Source organism: Urtica dioica, chromosome 6, assembly GCF_054948205.1.
Source record: "Urtica dioica subsp. dioica isolate 48M chromosome 6, U.dioica_male_clone48M_v1_H2, whole genome shotgun sequence".
Taxonomy (NCBI): domain Eukaryota; kingdom Viridiplantae; phylum Streptophyta; class Magnoliopsida; order Rosales; family Urticaceae; genus Urtica; species Urtica dioica.
Genome location: NC_142761.1, coordinates 4,246,643 through 4,259,341, shown reverse-complemented (window position 1 = coordinate 4,259,341; position 12,699 = coordinate 4,246,643). Strand labels below are relative to the sequence as shown.

At 35.6% G+C, this 12,699-nt stretch overlaps 2 protein-coding genes across 2 annotated transcripts; one reads left to right on the top strand and one right to left on the bottom strand.

Moving 5' to 3' along the window:
* The first annotated feature begins 6,336 nt into the window (after positions 1-6,336).
* On the top strand, positions 6,337-7,592 carry LOC149393027 (uncharacterized). The gene has a single exon (XM_089617391.1). It carries the CDS (start codon positions 6,544-6,546, stop codon positions 7,480-7,482), a length of 939 nt encoding a protein of 312 aa, XP_089473517.1. The 5' UTR covers positions 6,337-6,543; the 3' UTR covers positions 7,483-7,592.
* Positions 7,593-8,102: 510 nt separating this feature from the next.
* LOC149393026 (Leucine-rich repeat (LRR) family protein) lies at positions 8,103-12,273 on the bottom strand. Its single transcript, XM_089617390.1, has 9 exons — positions 12,061-12,273; positions 11,435-11,978; positions 10,198-10,649; positions 9,177-9,312; positions 8,986-9,057; positions 8,828-8,896; positions 8,672-8,743; positions 8,510-8,581; positions 8,103-8,413 (listed from the first exon to the last, which is right to left on the bottom strand). The coding sequence occupies exons 1-9, from the start codon at positions 12,131-12,133 to the stop codon at positions 8,374-8,376; spliced, it is 1,530 nt and encodes a 509-aa protein (XP_089473516.1). The 5' UTR covers positions 12,134-12,273; the 3' UTR covers positions 8,103-8,373.
* Between the last annotated feature and the right edge of the window lie 426 nt (positions 12,274-12,699).

Genomic DNA, 12,699 nt, shown 5'->3' with positions numbered 1-12,699 from the left:
AGATGGATTCTACGTAGTCATTTTATCAACATGTGTTTTTCCATTAAAAAGAAGAAAAAAACACAATCGAGACGAGGCCACGCACGACGTCTGGATTAACAACTGATTGCATCCATGCAATGTGACTCTAGGAAATAAAGAGGCCGACGCTAGGTGACAAACACATGGCGTTAGGCGGTTGCTCGTTCATCGGGCTTTCCAATTCAAGTGTGAGCCGCATGAGTCCAACTAGATATCCCAGACTTTGAAATTGTGTCATCCTCACAAATACTTGAAGTTATTTTAACTACTAATAGATGTGTCCATTTTCCTATTGTTTATGCGGATATTATCAAGAGAGAGAGAATGACTTACTAACATAATTAGAAATTAGAGTACATATGTTATTCAAATGGCAAAAGATGTTATTGTATCACGAATAAATTGTTAGAATATTAGTATTAAAGTGTAGTTAATACTATGCGTATGGCTGATTTTTTGTTAATATTTAAGTGGGGTTCACTCAACAGAATTGAATAATTCTAGTATATTCGTAATCATTGTAACGAGTGGTATAAGAACGAATATTTATTTGTCAAAAACGAAGCTAAGTTGAAGGAGAAATTGATGCTCAAAATGTGTTGGAAAGTACCAATAATTGTGAAGGAGTAATGTAAATGTTGTGGTTAAATGTGTACATACAAGAGTCTCACATGGAATATATATATGTGGACTTTGTTTTGGTTAGATATGCAATTTGTGCTCAAAAGTTTGGGTTTCCAATGGTGACCCAGTTTTGTAGAGGGTCAAGAGTTTAGGTAAGCCTAAGTCCACCACACGCAAGAGGGCCGAGTGGGGCGATTGGTTGGTTGGCTGGGCCTAATATTATTTTTCCTCCAGATTTTTTTTTATTTATTTCTTTATAAATAAATATTTGGTATCAAGTGTAATGTTAGAAACTTGTAAGCCTGCATCTGAAGCCTTCATGGGGACGAATGAACAACAGTTGTAACCTTGCTTGGCTCGTCCTATAAAAGGAGGCTTGATTCTCATTCGAAACGCAGACCGAAACCAACAAGTTTCTTAGCTCTCCTATCTTCCTCCGAAATTGTTTGTTTTCCTTTGTAGTCTAGTGGTAGTATTCAAGCCGTGGTTCTAGTACTTGTCGTAATCGAACCAATAAGTGCTAAGCTCGTCTAGTTGTCGTTGTATCCTGGGAGACTTTCTCTCTACATTTTCAATTGTGGGAAGGGGATAAAAAAAATTCAAGTAAACGTCAAACGGGCCTCGACATCCCTTCGATTCCTCACTGTTTTTGTTCATACTAGTTAAGGTTTACTTCGATTTATTTCTATATTGTTTGTAATGCGTTTTCACTATTTTATTAGTTTTCTGAAATATTTTTATTTATTTTATTTTCGCAAATTGTATATATCCCGCCAATATTATTGTTATTCTAAGAAGAATGTGTTGCAACTAGCCAGTCTCGCAGTTTTTTTTTAAGATTCTAGTAAAGTTTCATTTTATTAAGAATATTGCTCACCGGACCGAAGTAAATTAAATTAACTAAACCCGTTAATGTAATTTACTTCATCATGGTGGGTTATTTTCTTAATAAAATGAAATTTTTGTTATTTTTTAAGAAAATGGTAAGCTATTGAACTACTAACCAAATTATCTTTTATTCTAATAGTGCTAACATAAACATAAATAAAATAGCACTATATAAAAATAAACACAACTGAATTCGTCCAGGGTGGAGCCACTTTGAGCTCAGAAGAGCCACTTTATTCTTAAAAAATTTGTATATTTTATATTTTTATCTCAAATTTATAAGATGTTTTTAAATTTGCCCCTCTAATTTTTTTTTTAAATCTGCCCCTTCACCAATGCCTACCTTTGTTTTGGTTATTCGTCATCTTCACAAAAATAAACACCCAAAGAAAAATTAATAAATCGCCGTCATCGTCCTCTTTTACACCCAAGTCTCCAGCGATGCTTTTCCCCCAAAAGTAAGAATAAATTAAATAAATCAAAACAGTTTTTTTTTTCCTTGAATATAAACCAAAACAGTCTTAATTGTAATTTATTTTGTATTATGTAAGTGCAATGGGAAGGTACGTACTTTCTTGTCTATTTAATAACTAATTTTTTCCGTTGCACCAGACAATACTAACTAAATTTCTACGTAATGCGTGTACAATTCAATTCTGCATTCGATCCAAAAGGGCCTCATTTTGTCGTTTCCGTATATACATGCATACATATATATACACAGTACATATATACCCGAATATTATATTATATATATATATATATATGCCCGTTGGACTCTGCTTTCTATTTATAAGCCTCCATTTGGATTCTTGACTCGTGCTAATATAAATTCTTGTCGAATACTACCACCAAAATATTGTATACTTTTATAAGTCGTTTTCTTAATTTAATATTGTTGAAACTTTTTAAAACTCACTTGAACAAGAATCCAACATTAATTTTGTTCGTAAATAAATGATGTCTTAATATATATACATATATATATATATATATATATGAAAATAACAAAAATCATAAATAATCAGGACGTATTGGAGGAAGGGATACATTTAATTTTGATAAACACAATAAAAAAAAAAGTAAAATTTAATTAAAAAACTTTTTGAAATATTTCAATATAGCTACTCTCAACTAAAAATTATAGTTTACTTATTCAAATACACCTCATATGTAGCTCATTTATGATATAACGCATTAGCGTTATTTTAGCTGATCCAATTTTATTAATTTCTAAATAATTAAAATTAAACTAGAGTTTTAAACTCTGGGCCTAAATAGACTCTCCCTTATTTAGGGATGACATTTTTACCCGAAACCCGTTAGCCCGTCCGTTACCCGGTCTTAACGGGTCGGGTAGTAATACCCATTCAAAATGAGTTAACGGGCTAACGGGTATTACCCGTTAGTATTTTAGCGGGTACGGGTCGGGTAGCGAAAATGTTAAACCCGCCCCGTTAACCCGCTAACCCGCCCGTTAATTATTTTTATGGAAAAAAAACTAGATATTTTTTTTAAGAAAACATTAGATTACATCATAATGAGTAGGTTGTTATTTTGATTCTTATTAAAAAAAAAAATTTATTTTTTTTAAACGGGTTAGCGGGTGCTCAATTTTGGCACCCGTCACCCGACGGGTATACCCGTTACCCGCCCCGTTGGGAAAACCGGGTTAACGGGTACGGGTTAACGGGTATTTTAATAGGCGGGTACGGGTACCGGTATTGGTGTACCCGCTAAAATCCGTACCCGTTGCCATTCCTACCCTTATTTATAAGAGATTTGTAACTAACTAAGCTACTTTAAACATGTGATTTTGGATCTAGCCTACGTTTGATAATTTTTAGGGATATAGCCAAATGGCTTACTTGGAAATAATGAAGGTCTGATTTGCCCTTATTTATTAACAAATTCGTCACTTTCTCTCTCCTATTTTTTTCAAATAATTTTTTTTGCATCAAAACTACAAAAATTTGTATCTTACTCATACGAACTCGAAATTGAGTGATTTCAGATCCTACAAATTCGTGGCGTCGAGATCTTAAAAAATAGACCCATTGTGTTTGATGAAAAATTATATTGCATCATATTTACGTTTCCATTTTTTTTTATAATTTCAAAAAATTTCAGTTATTTTCATATTTAAGGTAGTAACGTGATTTTTCTACATCTATGGTGTTAAACATGATTTTTCATCAAACACAATGGATCTATTTTTTAAGATCTCGACGTCACGAATCCGTAGGATTTGGAATCACTCAATTTCAAGTTCATATGAAATAGATATGGTTTTTTGAAGTTTTTATGTAAAAATAAAATGTATGAAAAAAAGTATGATAGATAAAATGACGAATTTGTTAATAAATAAGGACAAATCAGACCTTAATTATTGCCACATAAACATGTTGACTATTTCCCTAAAAGTTGTGAAACGTAGGCTAAAAACAAATTTCATAGTTTTATTTTGACTATTTTGCTACACTACCCTATTTATAATATATTTTTTAACCTTATAATATCTTATATATATATATATATATATATATATATATATATATATAACGTCACACATTTATGTTTATTAAACATTGTAACACTTACAGCTTTCAAATATAATCTTCTTCTTTTTTCGTTTAAACTGAAAAGTAAATACTGTTAATGAGAATGAGCTACAGTGAAATGGCCATACTAATGTGACACTTATGCTATTATCCTATCATTATCTACTGTGAGAATAACTGTGTTTATTTGTCAATAAGTTTGTGGTTTTAGTGGATAAAAATCGACGAACAAACAGTCGTATATTTTGGCATCTTCCAATTATACATTGCATTGTAGTATTGCATTTGACCTATATTAGATAGATGCGAATTTCAATTATGAAAGTTAGATATGTATATTTTTTTAATAGTGATAGCGAGACTGAGACAACTCGAATTCTCTTGCGTACATGAATTTATTACTCGGTCACTCTATACGCAGAAGTTTGACGCGCATAAAATCATAAATATATATATATATATATATATATATATATATATATATATAGATATAGATATATGGTTTTATATGACATATATACATATATATGTAATTTAGTTGACCTTACTGAATATTTTCGACATTTATGCAATTCATTATTTTATTTGTAATTTATCTTTTTTCTGATCAATTATATATAGTGATACAGCTCGAAAACTATTTTTTTAGCTAAAAAAAATTATAATTACAAACAACAAATGTTTTATATGTTTCCGTGATAGTTTGAGGGGGGTTTTTTTTTTTAGAATTTGTTTAATTTAAAGAAATGACTAATCTAAACCTAGTGCCAATAACAAAACATTGCGTTCCATAGAAGAAACATAGTGAATATTGGACAACCTTCTCTTTCATACATAAACATAATTCTTAATTACACTGCGCTAATAAATGGTAGTATCACTGAAAAGATTCGATCAGATAAACATAAAATTAAAATGTGCATAATCACATGTTCTAAATTTGGTTGTTTATCAGAGCTGTTGAACACCTAAACATTATTGTCTCCCCTCAATTATATAGAACAAAAAAAGTTAAAAAGGAAAGTGCTAATATTTAATAGCAAAAATCACAACCCATAACATGCATATAAGAACAAGGTGATTTAACCCTCTAATATTTAATTTAATTAGCTGTCTTGATTTAATCAGACCTGCCCAAATCTTAATTGTGGCTTTTTAAGTTGATGATGTGCATTATATGAACCACTTGTTTATGGCTATTCCACAAAGATGACAAGTAAATCCCAGCCAGATTGTGGAAATACAAGAGACTGAAAGGGAAAGAGAGCACATAAAGAGCCAAACAATTCAGAAGGGTATTTTGGTCATTTATATTTTGTGTCATATATATCATCTTTGATTCAGGTCTCACATGGCAGGAAATTACTCTTCATGTGCCCACATGCTTAGGACCCATCCCATGTTATAATCCCTTTTAGTAGGGAGAGAGAGAGAGAGAGAGAGAGAGAGAGAGAGAGGTCAAAGAGAGAGAGAGAGGTCAAAGTAACAAAGCTTATTCCTCTTTGACTAATCCAAATTCCAATAATTAAATTAGCCACCATACTATAAGCTAAGTTCTTGTCTAAGCCTCCATGTTTCTAACTTTTGATCTCCTTGTCTCTCAAAAGCGAAAAGCAACAAAACCAAAAAGCCAAAATTTCTACATTCATAATTACTAACTCATACTTTGCCAATGTAGCTTATGGTTCCCTATCCATCACCAATAATTTTTTGCTTAAGCTTGACATAAACTAGGTCCCAAAAACCAAAAAAGGGATATGTTTTTCGAAAATGGTAGAGATAAATAAAATTGTACCTAGAATATTTTGATTTTCTTTCTAAAATAAATAAAATATTTACTTCTTGTATTTTAGTCTAAAAATATATATTATTAGCTGGATTTGATGAGATTTATAAATTGAAATTAAAAGATGACCAAGCTTCTTTCATGTGTAAATATTATTTATATATTTTAAGGCCAACTAAAACCATATATAAATAACTAAAAAAAATTATTTTAAGCCTTTTTTCCCTTTTTTTTTCTTTAATACTTCTTGCATTGGGATTCAAAAGAATTTATAACAAAGAGGGGGAAAAAGAAACACTACATTCAATCCTCTTTCTATTTCATTGCAACTACATGCAAAAAAAAAAATGTAATCAATTTTTATTTTTTATTTTTTTGTCATTTAGCTCCCCCTAGGTGTCCATGTGACAGCATTCATTTTCTCAAAGAAAACCTTCTCATGTTTCAACTTCGCCAGACCACCCAATTTTTTTTTATAACCAATCTCTCACCGTCCAAAAGCACTTAATTCCACTACTAAACACATTACAAATAATAATAGTACTAATTTCACATAAACTTCATATATATCTCCCTTCCCTATATATCTCTATTCCCCTTCAGTCACACTCACATGACATAACTCTCTCTCCATCTCTCTCTCTCTAAAAACACATTACAAACATGGTTTCTCTTGACACAACCCAAATACAAGACCACACTACTAAACCTCCCAATCTTGACCTAACTTCCAGCCCAAGAATCTCCTTCTCGTCGGAGTTCCTTGACGACATGAGACCGGGCTTGATGAGCTCGCCGATATGCCCAAACTCACCTCTCGCCAACATCACCACCACCAAAGCCAAAGCCAAAACCAAAACGAGAAACGACAAAACGAAGCACCGCCACGTGGCAGACAACCAGCACTTCGAGTTCCTCTCGGCGGCGGCTTCAACGACCGCGAGGAGCTCCGACGACGGAGGGATGATCTCCGCCGACGAGCTCTTCTTCGAGGGGAAGCTCCTCCCTTTCTGGCAGGCCCGCACCACCGAAAGGCTCGCCAAGCTCAGCCTCGGCGGCGGAGGAGGAGAACCCGATGCCACGTCAGCGACGGCGGAGAGGAGGAAGGAGGGCCACGTGGCGAGCGAGAGCAACAAGGCGGCGATGAGCAACACGTGGTTCGTCGACGACGATCCCTCGCCGAGGCCTCCCAAGTGCACCGTCCTCTGGAAGGAGCTTCTCAGGCTCAAGAAGCAGCGTCGCGCCACGTCGACACTCTCTCCCTCCTCCTCCTCCTCCTCCTCTTCCTCGTCGGCAAGCTCGCTCGGAGACGCCGCCACGTCAGCCGAGGAAGGGAACAAGGGAAAGCCCGACCAGCGTGGTGGTGGTAGCCACGTAGTAAAGAGCAGTGTGAATAATAATAAAGATAATAATAATAATAGTAATAATGTGAAAGGTACGTCGACGAGAAGATCGGGAGGGCTAGAGAGGACCAGATCGGCGACGATTCGGATTAGGCCGATGATCAACGTTCCGATTTGCACCGCGGCGAAGAAGACTGGTTTCGGATCTTCTTTGCCTCCATTGTTCCCTTTGAAGAAAGGAAAATTGTTTGATAGATAATGTGAAAATTAAGAGGAAAAAAAAAAAGGTTTTGTGTGGTGGTGTCTATGTTTATTTTTATTTTTGTCTATCTTTGTAATTTGATATTTTTTTAATTAATTTTGTGTGTGTGTGTGTGTGTGTGTTTCTTGCTTAGAATGTTGGTTTTATGAATATGATCATAGAGCAGTGTAAATTCAAATTCTGACTTTTTTTTTTTTGTAGTTTTTGTTACAATGCTATTAATTGACAGATTTCTAATGAGAGAAGTTCATTGTGGTGATGGGAAAACGGAACTGTATTTTTTGTGTACTGTAATTCTAGAGTGAATGATTGAAACTTGAAAGAAAGGAAGAGAAAGAGAAAGAGAAAATGAAAATGATCAGAAGAAAAGAAAAGAAAAAAATATGACATGGTCAAGTTTAAAAAAGGGTAAATATGGACAAAAGTGATCAGACATTTAATGTCAGAAGCTTTGCTGTGACTGTGAATGTGTAAACAGATCATAAAAGCGAACCACCAAAAGTGACGACAATGAATTTGAGTTTCGGCACGTCAAACATCTTTCATAGTGAAGACATAAGTCGTGTTTATTCAATACGCTTTGTCACACACACAAACACAAACACAAACACACAAAATGAGGAATATATAGTATATCTCGTCTATGAACAATTGTGGATATATAATTACAGAGAACGAACAATGAATTAAGACTCTCTCGCTAAGCTAAAAAAAATATCTAACAATGTCTACCAAAGGACAAACAAAAAAAATCACAAGGGTAAAAGCTTCAACAAAATATTATATGGAAAGAAAAAAAAAAGTGAAACCTATGTACTGATGATCATCAAATTTGATTAAGAATTGGTGATATGACTAAGTTTAATTAAGATTCGCTATCACATTTTATTAGGAAGGCGGGGGCGAAACAAGTAAATTTCCAGAGACCCTGATAAAAAGAAAATTAGGATAATAATAAGTATATTGAAAATTCAAAACATGGTGTATGTATATACGTAGAATTTGAAATAATGAGAAACATTACCTCAGATCTAGGTCTTGTTTCTGAATGAGGCTACTTGGAATTACACCCTCTAGATGATTGTTTTGCAAAAATCTGAAGTTCAAATAATATATGTGAGACGTCATGTACTTCGGATAATTAAGGCAAAAGAAATTTTATTTTATAATTAAAATTTTAACTTACAGCTCTCGCAATCCTTCGATATCCCCGAGCGACGCAGGAATTTCTCCGGTAAATCCATTTTCTTCCAAGTGCCTAAAGTACCAGCAAGAAAAATAAAATATTAGTAAAATTAGATAAATTACAAAGTAATAAAAATCCAGATTCAATATGACTTACAGTGTCTCGAGTCTCTTCAAAGGACCAAGATTAGGAATATGGCCTGATAATTTGTTACTCCCAAGCCAACTGTCAAAGCAAGAAAGAAAATTTTCAATGAGGTACTAAGTCTTTACATTATTGGCTTGAATTATGATTTTGAATATGAGTTTACATACATGGCTTCTAGTGCAGTCATCTTGGCAATGCGTTGCGACAATGTACCAGAGATTCCCATGCCTGTGAGATTTCTGAAAAGAGAGAGAGAGAGAGAAATCAAATGAAAACCCAGTTAGTAACAAATAAAGTTGGGACAAAAAGAAAATAAAAATAATATCTATATTTGATTGTCAAAAGCTCGGAAACTAACAGAGCAATCACGCGAACACGTGGGCCATCTGAGCATGAAACGCCTGTCCACGAGTACTGCCTTGGAAAGCAAGGATCGCCGCTCCAGTCGGATGGGTAGTTTTGAAGATTTTCTTTGAGTACTTCCAAAGAAATTACTGTCACACAAAAATATATATATATATATATATATATATAGATATATATTTTACATTAATTCAGCTTAATCAAGAAAGGCAACAGGTTGTGATAGAGTGAGTAGTTTTTCCCATTGCTTCTAAATCTTTCAGAGCAGTGACTGTAATCAAGGGTTTGTACTTTATATACATCTAGCACAACTTATTCACAATGTTAAGCACTAAAAAATTGTCATTATTCGACCCTCGTAATTCGACTTAACCAGAAATTATTGTTATAACAAAGTATAAAAAATAACACGCATTTAGGTTTGTCGCTGTATAGTTCACGATAATCAAAACCGGAAATATCAAGTTTGAGTACGATTCTTTCAAACGCTGCTCTACAAAGAAAGAAAGAAAAACGGCACCCAAAAGAATACAAAGAAACTAGGTAGGTCAATCTGCGTGAAGTCTCTGCACAAGTCTACATAGCATAGGCGAAATTTTCTGCTCCACAAGACTCTTTCGAACAAAAACGAAATGTCCTGCTCTCCAAATTGAACTATCTTCCTAACCAAATCTTTACAATACTTTTCCGATCTCTATTTTCTTTCCTTCACCTCTTATTTATAATACGTAAACGGCTTAACTAACTAATAATATGTAATTACAATGCTAACCCTTACAGTCCTAACAATGACAAATGTTAATGGGGTAGTAAATAAGACTCTTTTCAATTAACACAAATAGTTCACAGAATCAAGCACCAAAAGGCTAGCAGATAAGACACTCCAGGGACACACACAAAAGTAAAAAATAATAAATCAAATGCTCTGTTCTAGCGCTTGTTTCATGAGCCATACAAACACAACTATCGCATCTGATTCACGAAATCAAGTATAAAAAAAAGGGTTGTAAACATACCATCTCTGATGAAAGTTTGTTCTCCGAGAGGGACAACCTCGAAGACCTCGCCTCCGTTGATCAACGGTCCCAAAGCCGACGTCTCCGAGGGAGTGAGCGAGATCGTCGTGGGGCCCGAGAGAGGCCACTTTGTAGCGAAGACCGCGATCCCGTCCCTCGTCAGCCTGATTCCGGGGTGGAAAGTCACGCCGTTGATCCCGATTCCGAACTCTCTGAACTCCGAGGCGTTGTCGTTGCTCTCGGCAAAGTACATCGCGATGTAGTAGTGGGCCTCGGGGAGCGGGGCTCTGGGCCAGCGAAGCGTCATGGGCTCATTCCGGGAGAGCTCGGTCTCGAAGATCTTTAGGGGCGGAAGGTTCCAGAAGCCCGACACGTTCACGGTCACGGGTCCCGGGGACGGGTTGTTCTTTTCGTGCGGGTGCCAGTACCGGTTGAACTTGTCATCTGGGTATCTAAATCACTCGCACAAATTCTCACATTATTGTAAATCTATGACAATAAAATAGTGGATTTTGAAGAAGTAGAAAAATGAAGAACAAGTTGATGTACGCGGAAAAACTAAGATGACAATGAGAGGAATTCACATGATTTAGAAGAAAAAAAAAACTAGTTACAAATTCGAACGAGTTCAAAACGTCAAAGAAAAAGTGACAAAACTCGGAAAATTTTATCCTCTGAGTATCAAATTCTGTCGCTTCGAGGCCTTTTTGGTGTCCGATTTTGAAACACCAAGACTCTTAAACACGAAATCAAGGCTGAACAGAACCAATCTGCCAACTAGAGTGACAAAACTCGGAAAATTTTATCCTATGAGTATCAAATTCTGTCGCAACGAGGTCTTTTATGTGTCCGATTTTGGAACACCAAAACTCTTAAACACGAAATCAAGGCTGAACAGAACCAAATCTGCCAACTAGAGTTTTTTTTTTTTTTATCTCTTACTGATTCATTTTCATTGTTGAATTTTTGCACGTACTTGCATGTTTAAAGTCTGTATAGTTTGGTTTAATGGAAATTGGAGAACGCCAATATTTGCTCAAACCACCACATCTTTTGACGTTTATACACATAACTAGCCATACAAGAAACCATGATTTCTACTTAGTCTTTTCTTTACCACGAAATATGAAACAAATCGGCTATGAATAAGCTCTGATCAAGCCTGACTCTAAATTGAGAAATTAAAAACCTAAAATCCTAAGTAACTCCTCTTAATGGAGTATTTGAAATCCCGTACCTAATCAAATTGGGGCCACCGAAGCCGAAACTAGTCCTCTCCACCAAATGAAGGCCATAAACGTCGAAATCCGTGGAATTGTAAACTGACTCGTCCAAGATCACGAATTCCAAGGCGGAGATGAACGGCTCCGATACCGTGTGGTCGTTCGCAGCAAGACAGACGCTGATCGTGTTGCCTCGGGCACGGAAAACCCCCTCGAAGTACGTGGAGCTCCCACGTGCGAAGTCCTCGGTCGTGTTGACCATCGACCACAGAGTTCCGTCCACCGTCTGATCGAAAATCGCCGGCGGAGGATCGCCGGCGCCGCCGTAGTAGAAGTACGTTGTACGGACTAGGTACCTTGCTCCGCGATAGGCTTTCGTCACGTAGCAGAACTTTCGGCCACGGGCGATCGGGAACGATCGTGACGTGGCGAGCGCCGGAAATTCCACCGGCGCCGGAGATTCTCTCGGCGTTCCGGCGGAGACGTAAGGTCCATCTGCGAGCCACCGGATTCCGGCGACCGTCGTGTCGGAAGAGGCTCCGCAGTCGATGAAGATGCCTTGTGGAGCAAGAAACGGCGATTAGGGAAAAAAAAAACCATTAATTATTTTATAAATCAAATTAGAGGAAAATGGAATTACCTTTGGGCTGGGAAAGAGAGAATTGGACTAGAGAGAAGAAGAAGAACAAGAAGAGGAAGAAGAGAGATGGCATTTTTGAGGTTTGTTATGATTGCGATTATCGATTGGCATTTGTGATCATATTGTTGAAATTGGTTCAATAGAATGATAAAATAACAGAAAGATGATAAAAAAGAGATTAGAGAGAGGGTTGAGTTGGGTTTGGTGTGAATTGGTATTGGTCCTATTGGAGTTGAAACGGTCTCTTTATATATTTTATTTTTATTTTTATTTTTATTTTTTGGAGATTTTTAGGTGAGTCGTGCAAGGAAGGAAGGAACAGAAGTTTGGAGTTGGCAAAGAGGAAGGTATTTGAATTTGACTCGGTACTAAATATTTATTAGTATTACTACCTCACTCAGTTGAATTTAATGAAAAACCAATTAAATTGCATAATGTCATTATCGAAAAAAGAAAGCTGGTGATGTTACTCGTTCGATTTTAGTGATATTAATATTGTTTTATATATTTTGAATGAGTCTAAAACTAAATATTTATGATTTTTGTTTCCATTCAAAATTCACACTCAGTTTCGTAGAACATACGGTTTCACCCTCTTTAATTTGATTAATAAATTATGTATCGTGCAATGTCATTTTC

Excerpts from the sequence above, each read along its gene's own strand:
- LOC149393027 (XM_089617391.1), top strand. The coding sequence starts at position 6,544 with ATGGTTTCTCTTGACACAACCCAAATACAAGACCACACTACTAAACCT.
- LOC149393026 (XM_089617390.1), bottom strand. The coding sequence starts at position 12,133 with ATGCCATCTCTCTTCTTCCTCTTCTTGTTCTTCTTCTTCTCTCTAGTC. Across the intron at positions 10,650-11,434 it reads GGTGGCCCCAATTTGATTAG|ATACCCAGATGACAAGTTCA; the intron begins GTACGGGATTTC and ends CGAGTGATTTAG. Across the intron at positions 9,058-9,176 it reads CGTGTTCGCGTGATTGCTCT|AAATCTCACAGGCATGGGAA; the intron begins GTTAGTTTCCGA and ends CTCTCTTTTCAG.